We start from the raw sequence: 16,875 nt of genomic DNA on the forward strand, positions 1-16,875 counted from the left end.
TAGAAAGTGAAACCACCTCATATTCACCAATTATAAGTTCAGTATTTATTACACGACCGTCTGTTCTTCGCATTTCTCTCCTCTGTTATAATGACTGTTTACATTTATATGCTTAACCAGTATTTCATCACAGTACTCTAAAAACAATTTCGTTACTTCTCAGATCTATAGTCTATTAATTTTTATCTCATTTAATATTTAGTAATACAAGTTTAGCCAAAACAAAAAGAAAAAGCGTAGTTTTTTTACATGGAGTGAAAGACTTATCTTTAGATATCTTCGATATGTGCACTGTTTAATAATTCTGCACAATACATACATGTAAATGTGTAACTAAAAAACATATACGGCTGAATCAATTGTTGTTTAAAAATCACACAACTGTGGTATACAAGAATACTTAAAACAACACTGTAATTGTGACATAAAATACTGTGTGTTTCATATTTACATTCAATGTGTGTTTTTTTTCTATCCTACAATATTTTTTGTTGTTACTAGTGTTGCTTTTTTGCTCTGACAATGTAGCTCTGTTTTCTATGGCTCTATTTGCTTTGTTATTTGCACAGCAGCACAGTAGAGCTGTGTATAGAGTTAAACAGTAAAAAAATCCTGCACTGTATTAACTTATCAAAGAAATTTTGAAATGTTGTGCAACAGTTTTAAGCAGGAGAAAAACCTGTACTGTACTTTATTTATCAAAGATTTTGTGCAGCTGTTATTTTTTGTGCAGCTGTTTATTAGTAAACAGGGAGGGAAACCGCTGTATTTGAATTATATTTAGCTAAAAAAAAACTGTTTAATAGTTTTAAAAAAGGCTTTAACTCAGTCAAATGGTTAAGTAAACATTTTATGGGAAAATACCGGATATCTTATATCGTCATTTCTTCTAAAAATACCAGGATATGACATTTTGGCCATATCGCCCAGCCCTAGTCCCTGCCTGCAAATTATACTAAGAGAGAATGGATGCATCACTTTTTTAACCTGAATTAACTCACTTTTTGTTCATTACTTCTCTGGTTCCAGTGGCAACTGTAGATCCCTCTCAGGCAGGTTCGAAACATAGTGATCATTGTGTTTTTCCCACATCAAATGATTCCAGCTGAAAGTACGTAGATGAATGGGGGTCACGTCCGGGATGTAGGGAGGTTACTCCTCATGTATTCTAGTGCAGGTGCTTGGATATGGAATGACTCACTTCTTCACACCTGAAACTGAGTAGGAGGAGAGACAATATCAAATGGTGGTTATGCAAGGACACCTGTTTTTTTAGCTCAAAACAGAACTGAGCTCACATTTCCTGGCTTAGTTAGTCATGAAAAGTAAGATTTGTCCCCTAATTAGGGTATTTGTGTGAGAGTGGCAGAGCGATGGATACGTAGTTGATGATACTCTGGTCACATGGCAAGGAAGGTATGGAAAGGTTAAGTTTAATTACTAGGAGTAGTTTCGTGGCTTTCAAAAAGCCCTGAAGCAAGACAAGATAAACCGTGAGAAAGATCTCAAATAACTCACTCATTTCTTATAAAAGGATGGAATGCTCCCTCCAGCTTAGCTTAACTGCCTAATAATGGCAAATATGTGTTAACGTTTTAAAATCTTAACTTTAATCAAATGTGCTTAGTGCTAAAACACATAAAGCTGCAAATAATATAAACAACTGACATCAGATAGCTGAGCCAGTAAAAAGAGTTTTGACATGTTGTGCATAAAATGTAATAGAATCTGCAATGCTATGAAACTCAGGTCAATTTAGCTTCAATGGGATTGAAACTCATGATCCGATAAACATGTCAAAACATTCAGTCTGTTAAGCGCTAACGGCAACTTAAAGGAGATGGTTGACACAACAGAAGTGGGATATTAGAGTAACAAAAATCTAAAGAAAATTCCTCTGCTCTTCTTAACAAATATAGAAAAAAAATGTAACCTTGGATACAGCTAGCTGAATGCATGTTTGTCCTGATTTTAAAGAGCATTTAATCTAAGCTTGCATCATATATGCATGACAATTAGTTTTTTATTTATTTATTCAGGCATTAAAATTGCATTATTAAACCCTGACCTTTGCACCAACTACCTTAGATGTTAAAAAGTTTAACAATAATTTACAATTATAAACTTACTCTGTTGGTCATTTAAATTACTGAATGGGGGTAATAAGTTGCCATGACTTATACAATAATAAACAGCTATGCAATAATATATTTGTGTACATTTGTTATTAACCCACTATTTAGAATTTAATAACCTAATGTGATTCAAAAACAGTACACTCAAAATAAAATGTCTGGGGAAATATTACATCAAATTTGAATAAAGAAGAAAAGTCAATAATTTGAAAGCCACCCGTATGTTAATCATTCAGGACAGGGTTAATTAAAAGATATTTTTACAGTGTATCATAATCTGAACGCTCTACTATAATATTCAGCTATTTCAAACTCTAATAATGCAAATAATGATATTAATAAGGGGGATTGTATGAAATCTCATGCCATGTGATTATTAAATTCCTTTAATAATCATGCATTGTGAAATGAAAACATAATGATATTTCAAGTTAAAGTAAAAGAACGGTTTTGCAATATCAGCATACCAGAGTGAGGGTGAAATTAGCAGATGCCAAATTCAAAAGCCAAAAATACATCAATGACAAGAATTTAAAAGAGATTTCACTATACCCTCAATACTAATAACTCTCTGTTGCACGCAAATAAGGCTGACAAAAGTCTTGTCGCCTATCCAAGTTTTAGGAACAGCAATTAATAACTTATGTTCTAGTTGATCATTTGTATCAGAAGTGGCTTATATAAAAAGGCAAAGGCCTCTAGATTACTTTCTGATTTTACCAAAATAAAATATGTTCATGCCTTGATTTTAAATTATTTAATTAGGACAGTAAGGTCTGACTTTGCTTAGACAAAAGTCTTGTCACTGAACAGAAATAATGTACAGTATAGAATATAAAGTCATGGTGCAGTGGAAAAAGAATAAATATTGTGTATGACTCCTATGAGCTTGGAAGACTGCATCCATCCACCTCTGCAATGACTCGATTAACTTATTAATAAAGTCATCTGGAATGGCAAAGAAATCGTTCTTGCAGGACTTCCAGAGTTCATTAAGATTCTTTGGATTCATCTTGCCTCCTTCTTCTTACTGCAGACATGCTCAATAATGTTCATGTCTGGTGACTGGGCTGGCAAATCCTGGAGCACCTTGACCTCCTTTGTTTTCAAGAACCTTGATGTGGAGGTTGAAATATGAGAAGGAGCACTATCCTTCTGAAGAATTCGCCCTCTCCTGTGGTTTGTAATGTAATGGGCAGAACAAAAATGTCTTGACACCTCAGACTGTTGATGTTGTCATCCACTCTGCAGACCTCTCGCACAACCCCATACTGAATGTAATCCAAACCATGATTTTTTCCTTCACCAAACTTGACTGATTTCTGTAACAATCTTGGGTCCATGCAATTTCCAATAGGTCTTGTGCAGTATTTGTGATGATTGGGATGCAGTTCAACAGATGATTCACCAGAAAAATCTACCTTCTGCCACTTTTCTGCCAATTTTTGTTCTAAATATGAATGAATACCTCACAAGATTGAAACAATATGAGTCATTTATTCATTTTATCGCATATTTATCAGGGGTCGCCACAGCGGAATGAACTGCTCTGTATGATAGTAAAAACCAACCTTTTTACTACACAGTCTGTCAGTCAGGTAAACATTACCACTGAGCGAACATCTCATCTTAAAATGGTAGAGGGAGATGCTTTTGTGTTTCATAAGACCATGACCAAACATCCCGATGCTCTTGGTAACTGTCAGATCTAACTCGCTGATATACATATAAGGGTATCTGTCTATCAGGGTCAACGCAATTCCTGCTAAGATCTCTACAGTGCAGCATAAATCAAGTATTCCTGCATGAAGGATACAAATCTACCATAGTAAAAGTGTTACAAAAACTTGGTTGAAACATTACACTGACTAGATATTAGTTTGTATAGGAGTTTCCCGCTGGTATTTTTGCCAGCGGGGACACGGTTCACAAAACGCAGCGATAAGCGTTCTTCAAACTTGACAAAGAAGAAAGATTTGTTTGTCAAGCCTTTAGCCGATGTTCTCACTCTACAGAGAAGCATGGCAGCACTTTAATAAGTCACTTAACCTCGTTTCAGGTCAGTCTAGTAGATTGCAGCTTATTTTTGTGATTAAATGACCTGTTGTCATCCAGTCTTTCTGCATTTTGTACAACGCAATCCAACACTGGATGCCATTTAAATCACAGAGCAAAAATAGCTTCTTTGTTTAGTTCATGGCTTGAATTTACACTTGTTTCAAAGGGTCTTTGTTGCAGTGTGACCTCTGATTGAATTATGGTTCAAAGGGTCTAACAAAAATATTTCTTACTTCCTAAAACATCTAAAAAAATACTCTCTGATCTTGAGCCAATACACAGATCTGAGGATTGAAACCGGTTTGTGTTGCTTTAAGAAGGAAACCATTTATTTGTTTTATTTTAATCCAATTAATTTTATTCTTTTCTCCTTTTAATCTATTTATAATCATTATCCCCTGTTAACATTTAATCCAGAGTTTAGAATTAAATCATTCACTAATTAAGTTTTTTTTAGTATTAAGTTTGCATTTCATTACTTACTGTCTTTGCTCTTGCCATGCTTGGGAGTCTTGATTTATTGTAGATTCGAGGGAGGATTTGTTTTCACTGTTAAGAGATAAGAGAAATATCTCAATTTCAAGGTTTTTCACATCACAGGACAATAGTTTTACAGTGTAATTTTCCATTGCTATTTGCTTGGTTTCTTATTATAGCGCTTACACTGATTAGATTAAGTTTTTAAACACACTCTGCTCATTTTAATCATCAATTCATCTCTAGGTTTTGAGGACTGAACAGATTTTGGGTAAGTATTACACAATTGTTTTGACGGGCTGTAGGGACACCAGACAAAAGAGAAATTTTCTGCCAGGATCTGGTGTCTGAATGTAATTTATCCGACAAGGAGACTTAATCTAACAGAGTGGAACAATTTCATTATACTGGTATTCTTTCATTACAAGAATCTGAGTGCTTTCATTTTCACCTGGGAACTGGGGAACAATAAAATGCATTGTAGAACGGCAAAACTAAAAAATTATAATTGATTATTAATATTAAACTGCAGAAAAAGCAATAAGTTAGTTATTAAGTATTTATAATCCCTAGTATTTACTTCAAAAAATTTAATTCATAACTAAAAGTTGTATCTGCAATATTATGTAAAGCACTTAAGCTAACATGAACTACAATAATGTTTGTATGCTAATTAACCAAGATCAATAAACTCCACAACTAATTATTTTTTTATTGATTATTATTATTATTATTATTACTACTATTAGTAGTAGTATTGTAGTTGTTATTATGATTATTTAATTTATTTATTCCACGACAAATGTTACCTTTTTTATTGATTGTTTTTGTGGACAAAGGAGTTAGATAACAAAGCGTGTTTTCTTTTCTTTTCCTTTGCTGAAAATAGGTAAGTTAGAGGGAATTTAAATTTAGATTTGAATTAGATTTAAATTGTTTTGTTTATTTTTTGGCCTGGTCAGCTCCTGAAGTTGAAAAAACATACAAATTTTGTTTGAGAAAATCATTGTGTAAAATAAAATATCTATATATTTTCTTCTCTATAAGAGAATTGTGTTGGCGCAATAGTCGTTAGCGCATTGATGTATGGTGCTGTAGCACTTCAGGGCGTCCCGAGTTCAAATCCAGACTTGAGGACATTTCCCGATCAAATGAGCAAATCAAATGAGATCCGTCAGGGCAAAACATTGCAAAATGATTTTTCAAAGTTGCAAATAAAAAATAAATAAAAATCTCATGTTCTACTTCCAATTTTTAAGTTTAATTCATTGTGCTACTGTCTTTTTAGGTTTGCAAACTGTTTGTGAAGTTTACTTCATTTTTCAACAGTAAAAAATGGGGAAGAGTGAAGAATTAGTCTTCACACCAGTCCTTAAAACACATATGTTTAGAACGACCTACTCTCTTCAACTCTTTTTAAAACTGTATTGTATTCTATTGACTTTTATATTGTGTTGTTATTTGAACTGACTGTTCTTGCGTGCCGTCTTGTACAGTGACCTTGAGTGTCAAAAAATGCACCTTCAAATGAAATGATTTATTATTACTATTGTTATTATATTACCATTATTATTACATGTGGATCTTTACAGTCAGAGCAAACTTAGTGCAACACAGAAATACATGAAAGAAAAAAATTAATGTGCTCATAAAGCAAAACTGTGATTGAAAGTAGCTAATATAAGCCTATGAACGTTTTATTGCTGTTGGAAATCATTACTCTAAAAAAAACTAAAGTTTGTTGAGAAGGTAATATCTCAAAAGACTTAGGGACAAAATGCAAAAGTTCTTCTGGGAAATTTTCTTCTGCAAAAAGATTTTTCAAAGCTGCAAATAAAAAATAAATTTGCTGTATGTTATACTTCCAATTATCGGGATTAATTCATCATTAAATTACTGTCTTTGTAAATTGTTTGTTAAATTTACCAACAATTTCTCAATGAAGAATATTTCGACTTCATGTTTCATCAATAAAATATTAGTGGGAGAAAAATTAGGGTTCACATGTGGACAAACTGTATTATTTTTTGCAGTAAAAGTTTACACAAAAACACAAGAAAGAAAAAAATGCATGTGCTCATAAAGCAAAACTATGATAAAAAGTAGCTGATGTAAGCGTAGGAACTTTTTATTAACGTGTACTTATTAAACAATATGAAAAGCAGCCTATGCAAAACAATATGTAAATCCTGCATATATATCAGACAATCAGGTTGTTTAGATTCAACACAGTTCAGTTCAACACAGTGCATGTTTAATCTCTGCTATGAAATAACATAAAACTGAACTAATTAACAGACCACATTATTTCACTTTCTTTCAGTTTAACGTTAGCTACAGATTGCTGATACACAAAGGCATATGCTCATTTTGACATACATTATTAAAAACTAAATAAACACTGCTTTATGCCACAAAAATGAGTTTATGTCCAGCTGTCATTATGTAAGAGCTTTCAACTCAGACTGAAGTTAATTTAAACCCCTTAATCTTCATCGGCACTTCACTGACATCATGGCACATTCTTAACCCAAGGGTAAACATATTTCAGGTTAAATGTGTCTTAACACAGCCACGAAGGGGGCTATTTCTCTCAAAAGAAAAATCCAAATTGCAGAAAATAATTATCACTAGAAGAGAAAAGTTATCAACCTTAACATAATTCGAGATATAAAGTAAATATTTACGTTTGCTTACATGAAAAACGTTAAACGTTAAACGTAAATCCTAATATGATTTACTTAAATCGCTGAAGCACACCTGATGAATTCTTTTAAAAACAGGAGACCAGAACTGATAAGTTCGAGAGAATAGACTGAATTTATACATGAATATGACTTCCTTACCTGCTAAAAACGATGTGACAGCGAAATCCCATTCAGCCTCTCAAACTTCAGCACATTTGAACGGTCTCTGCACTCCAACTCCCCGCTGAGAGAATATTAATGAGGCGGTAACAATGAATGAGGCTCCACGTTCCCTGAGTGCAGGAACATACTATTGGAGAGAGAGGGGACAGTGGTGGAATGTTCCACTCGCGTCCGATAGAGGGCACTCAAACCGCGTCAATCAAAGAGCTTTCGAATAAAGAAGCAACCTTTAGTGTATCATAACTGATAATAGTTCATATTTAGCTAAATAATATAACCTTATGTCTGTAAATACGCAATATTCTCTTAGTCGTTCAGTAAAAAAAATGCCTTTTTGGTTCATCAACAGCATGCGCATCGAAGAACGCCATCACGTCATTTGAAAAGAAATCTGAACTGTATTGTTCCGCGAGGCAAAAGGGGCTGCTGTAATTAATAGTATAGACTGGAGAAAAGTTTTGGTTGCTGCTTTATAAATACTTTCTTCCTAATAAAACGAAAGAAATCAAGATTTAAAATATTGCATAAAATATATCCGGCTAACTAATTTGTTTCCAAATATGTTGATATTCCGAGTAATTGTAGGCTATATTTTGTGGTAAGGATGATGAACTTCAATACATTTATTTTGTATGTGTGAATTTGTTCAGAAATTTTGGTTTGACCTGTATAATTATTTAAACACTCCTACTACCTTTGGACAATCTTTTAGTTTAACAGAAATTATTTATTACTCAGATTCTGCACATAAATCTAAAGAATTTATCTTCAACTTTTTTTTACCTTAAGTGGGAAAGTGTTTCACAAACAAAAATAAATGGCTTCAAACCCTTTTCGACAGTTTCTGACTGAAGTTGACTGCTCAAATCTTTCTGTATGTGTAACAAATGTGTCAGATTCTTTATGCAGATCTCTCATCTATATTGACTTTGAATAGATTTGGATAGCTTTCCTGTAATGCCCTTGATTTATTTGTTTTCATACACGTTTACACAATTGTAATTTACTTATATTTTCTTTGTTTTGTTAGTCTTTTTTTCTTTCTGCAGCTAATGTAGCTTGTCTTTTTCCTCTATTGTATCTATATTGATCTCCTGATGGTGGTTGTATATTTTCATTCTTAAATAAATAAATAAATAAATAAATAAATTTGAAAAAAAAGAAAATTGTCATTTTGAAAATAAGATAAAAAAATTAAAAAAAAGAGGAATTTTATAAACTGAAATTAAACATCTGTTTTATTACTAAAATCAGTGGATTAAAATAAAAGAAAATACATAAAATAAAAAGAAGCAAATTATAGATTTATTTTTAACCACATTAATAATAATAATAATAATAATAATAATAATAATAATAATAATAATAAATTAATACTGGGCCTAAATAATAATGACAAGACATTCTATGACAAGCAAAACATTGTACATTTCTAAATATATTGTTTTAAAAAAATGTGACATACAACTTCAAGTTTTTACAAAAGGAGGAGGATTGGAGACATTAAACAAACTGGTGCATTACGTTTTCAGTTTAATCACTCCAATTTTTGCAAATATGCCACCTGCTTGCTTCAGAAGCACAGTGGGCAACTGCTGTACTATGTTAATTATTACATTATATCTACAGTGTGACACTGCCTCTGACTCTGTTAATGCTAAAATGCCCAGACTTGTGAACAATGAGTGAGGCTGTTTTTGGCACATTTCAGTGATGTTTTTTTTTTTTCAGGGAAGGTTAATATTTTACAGTGGATTTCTTATTTAGCAGGCACATAACAAAAAGTCTACAGTGTAACAGAATATCCTTCAAACTAAAATATGAAAAAAAAGTTAACCCTGACACTACAAACAAGGCATTTGTGATTTAAGATGATCTTGAGCAAGAGAGCATAAAGAGCCTTCTGTCAGAGAAATGACCCAGAGTCCACGCTCACTCTGGGGTGAACTGCAACAAGAAACTGGCCGAAAAACAAATATTTTGTTTAGCTTTACATATTTGATTTTATTTATTGAATAACAAGAACAATAGCATACAAACAAACTGAGGAATACAGTTTTTACATTATCTCAAACATCAAAGGAACAAATCAATAGAGAAAAAAAAATAAATAAATGAATAAAATTACAGGGGATATATAAATTACAAGAAATACGCATACGAAAAATTATTCAAAAAAATCCTTTTTGCATACATGCTTATCGCTTCTTAAAAATATTTTAAATGTATTTTATGGTTTCAATTTTAAGATAAATTTTAAACAAATAAACGTTAGGTTTATCCTTGGCCATTTTTTTTTTGTGTGTGTGTAAATGGGACTTCCCATATTATCATTAAATGAATAATCAAATTTTGCTCAAAAGTTTTTTATTATTATTGTTATTATTATTATTATGTCAAAAAATTACCTTTACAAGAAAGCTTAATTTCTAATTTTTTTTAGATTTAACTATAAAAGATATTGAACATCAAACCAAAACATTTGTGTATATGTGCATTCAAAAAACAGACATATTCTGGATTCCTCTTCTAATTCACAAAAAGTGCACGCAGATTCAATGTTTCTAAAAAAAATTAACAACCTGTTTCACTGTATAAATTTAATTGATTAGTTTGTCACTTCTTTAACTTTATTGGTGAGACAGTATTTACTTGACAAGTTCCAAACTTTTTACCACTCAATCTGCTCAAATAAGCAATTCCAAAAAGGTTTGCATTTAGGCAACAATGTGGTTCTGCAAAACTTTTAAAATGTAGAACTTATTCAATTTATTGCCTATAATTTTCACACCATTATAACTTAACTAATTAGTATGTAACAGGTTGGATTTAGAGGACATATTACCAGATAAGAGCTGAACAAGACAACCAGGAACTGCATCAAATGCTATTGCAAATTCTTTGGCAGTAATCACAATAATAAAGAAATTGACCATTACTTTTGAATAACTGTCGCACCAATATATCATTACTGTACCAATTTCTATAAAATAAATATTTATTTTTAAAGGTTATCCATTTGTTATACATCACTGTATAACAAAGGTTATAGAGCACTGATTTATGTGGAGAAAAAATATGCTTGTAAATAAGCATCCATAGTAAACATACTCGTTAATGAAAAGAGGAACGTTTTATTGGCACCTTGTTAATATCAAAATCACACCTTAAAATAATTCTAAACCCTCCACCTGGTCAAAAACTAATTCAGGGATGATGCTCCAAATTTTGCCTTTATTCAGGCAATTCTTAATCTATTTGTTTTTAAATAGCCTACACGGTGTTGAAGTTAACAACATGGTGACCACTATCTTTAAGTGGCATGCACAAAATTGTCTTCTTTAAATAATGTGGTGTGCTCCTTCATATCAAATTGAACAAAAATTTATCCACCTCTTTTATGACTAAATGTGGAGCATCGAATGCAAGAGCCGTGTATACTAAACGTGACAATCCTTCAGTTTTGGCTTTAATATCCCCCCCTTGACTTACAAATCTCTCATTAACCATAAGTTTATATTTTGTTGCTTTCCTATGAAAAGAAAAACGTGCTGACGTCATCAGCGAAAGGGCGGGGCTAAAGGTTCACTCGACTCAATGTGTTCTGGTGAGTTGACAGACAAAAACAAAACTGCAGAGCAAAAGAAGCGGCATATACTCGTTGTTTTAGATTTTAGTTTAAGCGTGTTTATAACCTTAGTTTATTCGCGCAACATTTGAGAATTTATTACGCTGTTGCTCATCGCATCTTGTGTTTATTGATGTGTGTTAGCAAGCTAGCCTACTGTAGCTCATTGTACAATGAGAACCGCAGAGAGTGAATTTACATCCATTTGAATAATTCTATACTAAAATCACTACAATAATTTTTAAAATACATCTTTCATAACTCTTTATAGCTATAACCAAGCCTGTATTGTTTTATTGTAAAGATGATTAATGACATCATGACGCTATTGATTTTTTTCTCACGTCCAGCTCGACAAACATGGACCAGAAGATTCCGTATGATGATTATCAGCTGCCGGTAGTGTTTCTTCCCTCCTATGAAAACCCTCCTGCATGGATCCCTCCACAAGAAGTACTGAACACTACTATTGCACTTCATTTAATCTTATCATTTGTAATCAAACATAAATCCTAATTATCATCTTTCTTCTTTGTAATCAGAGGATTCATCACCCTGACTATAACAATGAGCTCGCCCAGTTCCTACCTCGCACTATAGTGTTAAAAAAGCCCCCTGGTGCACAGCTGGGCTTCAATATCCGTGGAGGAAAAGCCTCGCAGCTTGGCATATTCATTTCAAAGGTGAGTTCAGCTGTGCTAGTTAAAAACTTGTTCGTCTATTTAAACAATTGACTTAATCGTATGTTGTTTGTGACAGGTGGTGCCAGATTCAGACGCCCACAGGGCAGGACTTCAGGAGGGTGATCAGGTGCTTTCTGTCAATGAAGTGGACTTTCAAGACATTGAGCATTCAAGGGTAAGATCTGACCTGTCAGTCTACGGACAGAAGAACACTGACTGGATATGCCTCTGGATGGATGTGCCTCTAAGCTCAATTGGTCTAATCTTTGATTTGTTTTCTAGGCAGTGGAGATTTTAAAGACAGCAAGAGAGATTTTGATGAAGGTTCGATATTTCCCTTACAGTGAGTATTACAATAATTAATATGACATGACAAATCAAACATTTCCTTTACAGTTTTGAATAACAAATTTCAAATGCAATAGAGGTAAAGTTGGTTTTATATTCGCACATTCGTTCATTTAGCAGTCTCTATATTGTTTACCATGTTACTTTGAATATTCGATCTGAATTAGCATGCGAGTATGACTTCTAAACAACAGTAACACAATCTAATTCACTGTGAACAATGTTGTACTTTGATAGTCATTTGCTGCTAATATGATTTCCCTATTTACAATTTGCAAAGAATATTTTTCTGAAATTATATTACTAAGGAGAAAGTCTGAATATCCGAATATAAAACCAACTTTACCTCTATTCAAATACACGCCATATAGTAAAAGATGCAAGCAAGCTGCATTTTCTCACAACGCAAATATTTGAAAATGTTTCAAGGGGACCCTAAAACATGACGGACCAAGCTATTTAGGTTATGGTTATTTAGGCTAATAAATACTAAAGACACGGGAATCGGGATATGAAAAAAAAATCTTTCAAAGATTACCTAAAACTTCACTGAGCATTATCGCGGACAATACTCACGGCACAGCGGCGTCTGTCACATTTTTGGGTCCACTTGAAACATTTCTGTTGTGTTGTGAGAAAATGCAGTGCGTTTCCCAAATTGTTTGAGGTGTGAGAGTGTAGCACGTTTTTTTAAAAATGTGTTTGCATTGTGAGGATTTGCAGCATGTGTGCAGTGAAACAGATGAAGATCGTTCTCAATTTGCTGTTGTTTTTTTGTAATTGCATGAGTTTTCTTAAATGGCAGCATGTTAAGCTCTCTCGGCCACTGTATGTAAGGGTTAAAATCAGATTTTTGTTTCTTATTAAAATCAGGGTTATTCCAGCAAATATTGATTTTTACTGTTTAAAAACTAATATAAACATGTCTAAAACACAGCAGTTTTTATAACATAATTTTGATCTTATTTCATGCAAACAAAGCTATTTCTTTAACATTTTTATTTTAATTATAGAAGAAATGTCTAAGAATAATACAAAAATCACATCTTATTCAAACATAAAATATGTGCTGCCAAAGTATACAAAACTTCATGAAAGATTTTTAGGTTCACTAAGTGTCATTTTAGCAGATGTCTTCTGTAAATCATAGCAAAAATGTGTGAAAGTTTGTGTTTTTGCTCTGAGGAAAGAAAAAAAAGAAACTGGACTCATTCTTCAGTATGGAAGTAGAGAATTACAGTTAGTTATTAGACGCTCTGTAGTTATGAAATGACTTAATAACTATAATGATTTGACATTCAAATTTTTAAATACTGAAACTGTATGATAATATATTTAAAAAAAAAAATATGTTGGCGTCATGGTGGCGCAGTGGGTAGCATGATCCCCCCACAGCAAGGGTTTGAGCCCCAGCTGGGTCAGTTGGGATTTCTGTGTAAGTTTGCATGTTTTCCCCGTGTTAGGTCAGGTTTCCTCCGGGTGCTCTGGTTTCCCACACAGTCCAAACACATGCGCTATAGGTGAATCGAATAAGCTAAATTGGCCATAGTGTATGTGTATAAATGCAAGAGTGTATGGGTGTTTCCTAGTGTTGGGTTGCAGCTGAAAGGGTATCTGCTGCGTAAAACATATGCTGGATAAGTTGGCGATTCATTACGCTGTGGTGACCCCTAATTAAAATAAAGAGACTAAGCTGAAAAGAAATTGAATTAATGAACGAATAAATATTTTGGGAGATGTCTGCGAGAATGGGGGGCTATATCATATCAAGAACCACTGCATTAGTCTAGTTAAAATAATTAAAACAGGGGTGTCCACACTCAGTCCTGGAGGGCTGGTGTTCTGCAAAGTTTAGTTCCAACTCTAATCAGACAAAGCTGGGCTTGCTAATTGAGCTCTTACTAGGCTTTCTAGAAACATTCTTGCTGGTGTGTTGAGACAAGTTAAAATCTGCATGGACACTGGCCCTTGAGGCCCGAGTTTAGACACCCCTGGCTTAAAAGGATGGCTCAGTCAAAAGTTTTAACTTACTGACCCTCAAGTGGTTCCATACCTTTATAAGTTTCTTTTTTCTGTTGAACACAAAATAAGATAATTGGAAGAATGTCATAAACCTGTAACCATTGACTTTCATAATAGGAAATACTAAGGAATTCAGTGGTTACAGGTTTCCAACATTTTTTCAGAGTAACTTTTTTGTGTTCAACAGAAAAAAGAAACTCAAACAGGTCTGAACGAGTGAGGCGTGAGTAAACGATGACCGAATCCTCAGTTTTGGGTGAACTTTCCCTTCAAGTGACTGTTTCTGGCTGTGCTTGACATCATGAATGTGTTTCCAGATTACCAGCGGCAGAAGGAGAGGACTGTCCACTAGGTGTCAGAGTAGACCTTCAGGAGCGCAGCAGTGCCGTGACGCAGCGATGAGGCGTTGGTGTGTCAGTGAGAAAGGCTCGTCTCCTCTGCATCATCTTCCTCCCACAAACTCTTTTCTCTGCCTAAAAGACTGCTCAAAGAAATCATCTTCAAACACTCCAGCACATGCCTTGATGATTCACATCTAGCGCTGGCTTTTCCAGATGCGTCTCCTGTTTATGTGTGCTTTCATCTGGGAAAACAAGCATATTCTTTGGGACATGAAGAGAAACACATGCTAGAAGTCTTATTTATTAAAAGAACTATATAGAAGTGTAGGGCTAAGGGAAATTCCTGAGTAATTTAGTTTATAAAATGACTGATGTTATAATGACTAATATATCTTGTATTCTTTAAAACCTTTTTCTTTTTTAAGTACATTTCAGTCGTGCATAAGCATTTTGATGTCCTGCTGAAAAACACATTGCTACTGACTAGTTAAATGTCATTCAATTGTGCACATACACTGTGTAGTTTATGTCCAAATGCCATTTATCCACATTTTTTCAAATAAATATGTAGGATCCCATGATGTTCTCTGATGGGTGAAACCTGGACTGAATCGCAGGATCTAGTCATAAAACATCTATTGGCAAATTTTGGGTGAATAAAAGAAATGTAGTGATGTAAAACTTACCTTATTGCAATATGGACTAGTGTCTGAAAATTAAACCTCTCAAGGCTATTTTAAGTCTGCATGTTTTGTGTGTCTTCACGAATGAATGAATAAGTTCTGTTTAAAACACAAACTCAAGCGCGTGTTGGTTTAGACACTCGTGGTGTTTCCAGGATCTGCAATCTCACTATGAGAACGTGAACACAAAGTTCATATGCAGAACTGCTTTGACAGTCACTTAATTTAAGAGTATTTTGCCATTTTAAGCTAAGAATAACTATTACACAAGAACTGAAACGTCTTCTCGGCATTCCGGCAAAATAAAAGTTCTGTGGACAGGATTATACTATTGTCCAGTAGAATATATTTCTAATATTAATAATAATAATAAACTACATTGAGATTATTTTCCCCATTAGCTAATAAATACTGTTTGCGGATTTAATTACATGGACTGTTTTGTTACAAAATGTATTGCTTACATGTATTGCATACTCAGCATAACTGAGTACACCCCATTTTGAAAATAAATATTTTTATCTATTTCTCGGTGAATATAGGTCATATATTTTGGTGCATTTAAACAAAACAGATTTATTTAACAGATATATTTATTAAATAATATTTTAGCCAACAATTGTTTTTAGAATTGGAAAGATAATACATTTATATTCATGCTAAATATATATTTTTAAATTACAAACTACAAAATTTAACACCAACATTTTTATTTATTTTTTGCTCTTTTTAAAATGTCTTTAATATTTTTCCCTAACAAATACATTTGGTCTACTAATTTTTTAATCATTATCGTAAGTTATTTTGTTATATTAGCTCCAGATTTGGCTTTAGTACTGACTAAAGTATATGCACAAACATAATATTGTAAACATCCTATAGAAAATATTTTTATTGAGTCCAGAAAAAATAAACAAAAAAATTAATTTTGATTAAAAAAAAGAAAAAAAATTAATTTCTACATATGGAAAAAGGTGTGTGGAAGGGTGTAAGAAGTAAATATTATAATCTCAGAAATGGCAACTTATGTTAGTGTTAGTAAAGTTAATCTACACTACTTGACAAAAGTCTTGTTGTCTATCCCAGTTGTAAGAGCAACAAATAATAACCTGACATCTAGTTGATCATTTGCAAAAGCGGCAGAAGGTAGATTTTTCTGATAAATCATCTGTTGAGCTGCATCCCAATCATCACAAATACTTCAGAAGACATATTGGTACCTCCATGGATCCAAGAATCTCATAGTAATCAGTCAAGTTTGGTGAAGGATAAATCATGGTTTGGGCTTACACTCAGTATGGTGATGTGCGAGAGATCTATAGAGTGGATGACAACATCAACAGCCTGAGGTATCAAGACATTTGTGCTGCCCATTACATTACAAACCACAGGAGAGGGCAAATTCTTCAGCAGGATAGTGCTCCTTCTCATACTTCAGCCTCCACATCAAAGTTCCTGACAGCAAAAAAGGTCAAGGTGCTCCAAGATTGGCCATCACGGTCACCAGACATGAACGTTAGTGAGCATGGCTGGGGTAAGATGAAGGAGGAGGAGGCATTGAAGATGAATCCAAAGAATCTTGATTAACTCTGAGAGTCATGCAACAACGTTTTCTTTGCCATTCCAGGTG

The 16,875-nt window shown here is 33.4% G+C and overlaps 2 protein-coding genes across 23 annotated transcripts in view; one reads left to right on the top strand and one right to left on the bottom strand.

Annotated features, from left to right (window-relative positions):
- gdpd2 (glycerophosphodiester phosphodiesterase domain containing 2) overlaps positions 1-7,672 on the bottom strand; it is a 32,371-nt gene extending 24,699 nt beyond the window's left edge. For 12 of the 22 annotated variants that reach the window (XR_012389871.1, XR_012389869.1, XR_012389874.1 and 9 more), the window contains exons 1-3: positions 7,517-7,614; positions 4,677-4,742; positions 1,002-1,217 (exon numbers count right to left, since the gene is read on the bottom strand). Coding sequence is in view for 4 of the 22 variants with exons in the window: in XM_005173284.6 (XP_005173341.2) it covers positions 1,002-1,076 (75 nt within the window). In the remaining 18 variants the exon portion in view is untranslated. Of the gene's footprint in view, positions 1-1,001; positions 1,218-4,676; positions 4,743-7,516 lie in introns of all 22 variants that reach the window. The other 10 variants (XR_012389872.1, XR_012389870.1, XM_073922084.1 and 7 more) reach the window with 2 other exon arrangements.
- Positions 7,673-11,116: 3,444 nt separating this feature from the next.
- Positions 11,117-15,302, top strand: pdzd11 (PDZ domain containing 11). The gene is given in 6 exon segments (NM_212957.2): positions 11,117-11,147; positions 11,519-11,621; positions 11,711-11,851; positions 11,928-12,026; positions 12,134-12,194; positions 14,539-15,302. Coding segments are annotated over 5 exon segments (429 nt in total). The 5' UTR covers positions 11,117-11,147; positions 11,519-11,528; the 3' UTR covers positions 14,574-15,302.
- The last annotated feature ends 1,573 nt before the right edge of the window (positions 15,303-16,875 follow it).

This window comes from Danio rerio, chromosome 14, assembly GCF_049306965.1.
Source record: "Danio rerio strain Tuebingen ecotype United States chromosome 14, GRCz12tu, whole genome shotgun sequence".
Lineage (NCBI taxonomy): Eukaryota > Metazoa > Chordata > Actinopteri > Cypriniformes > Danionidae > Danio > Danio rerio.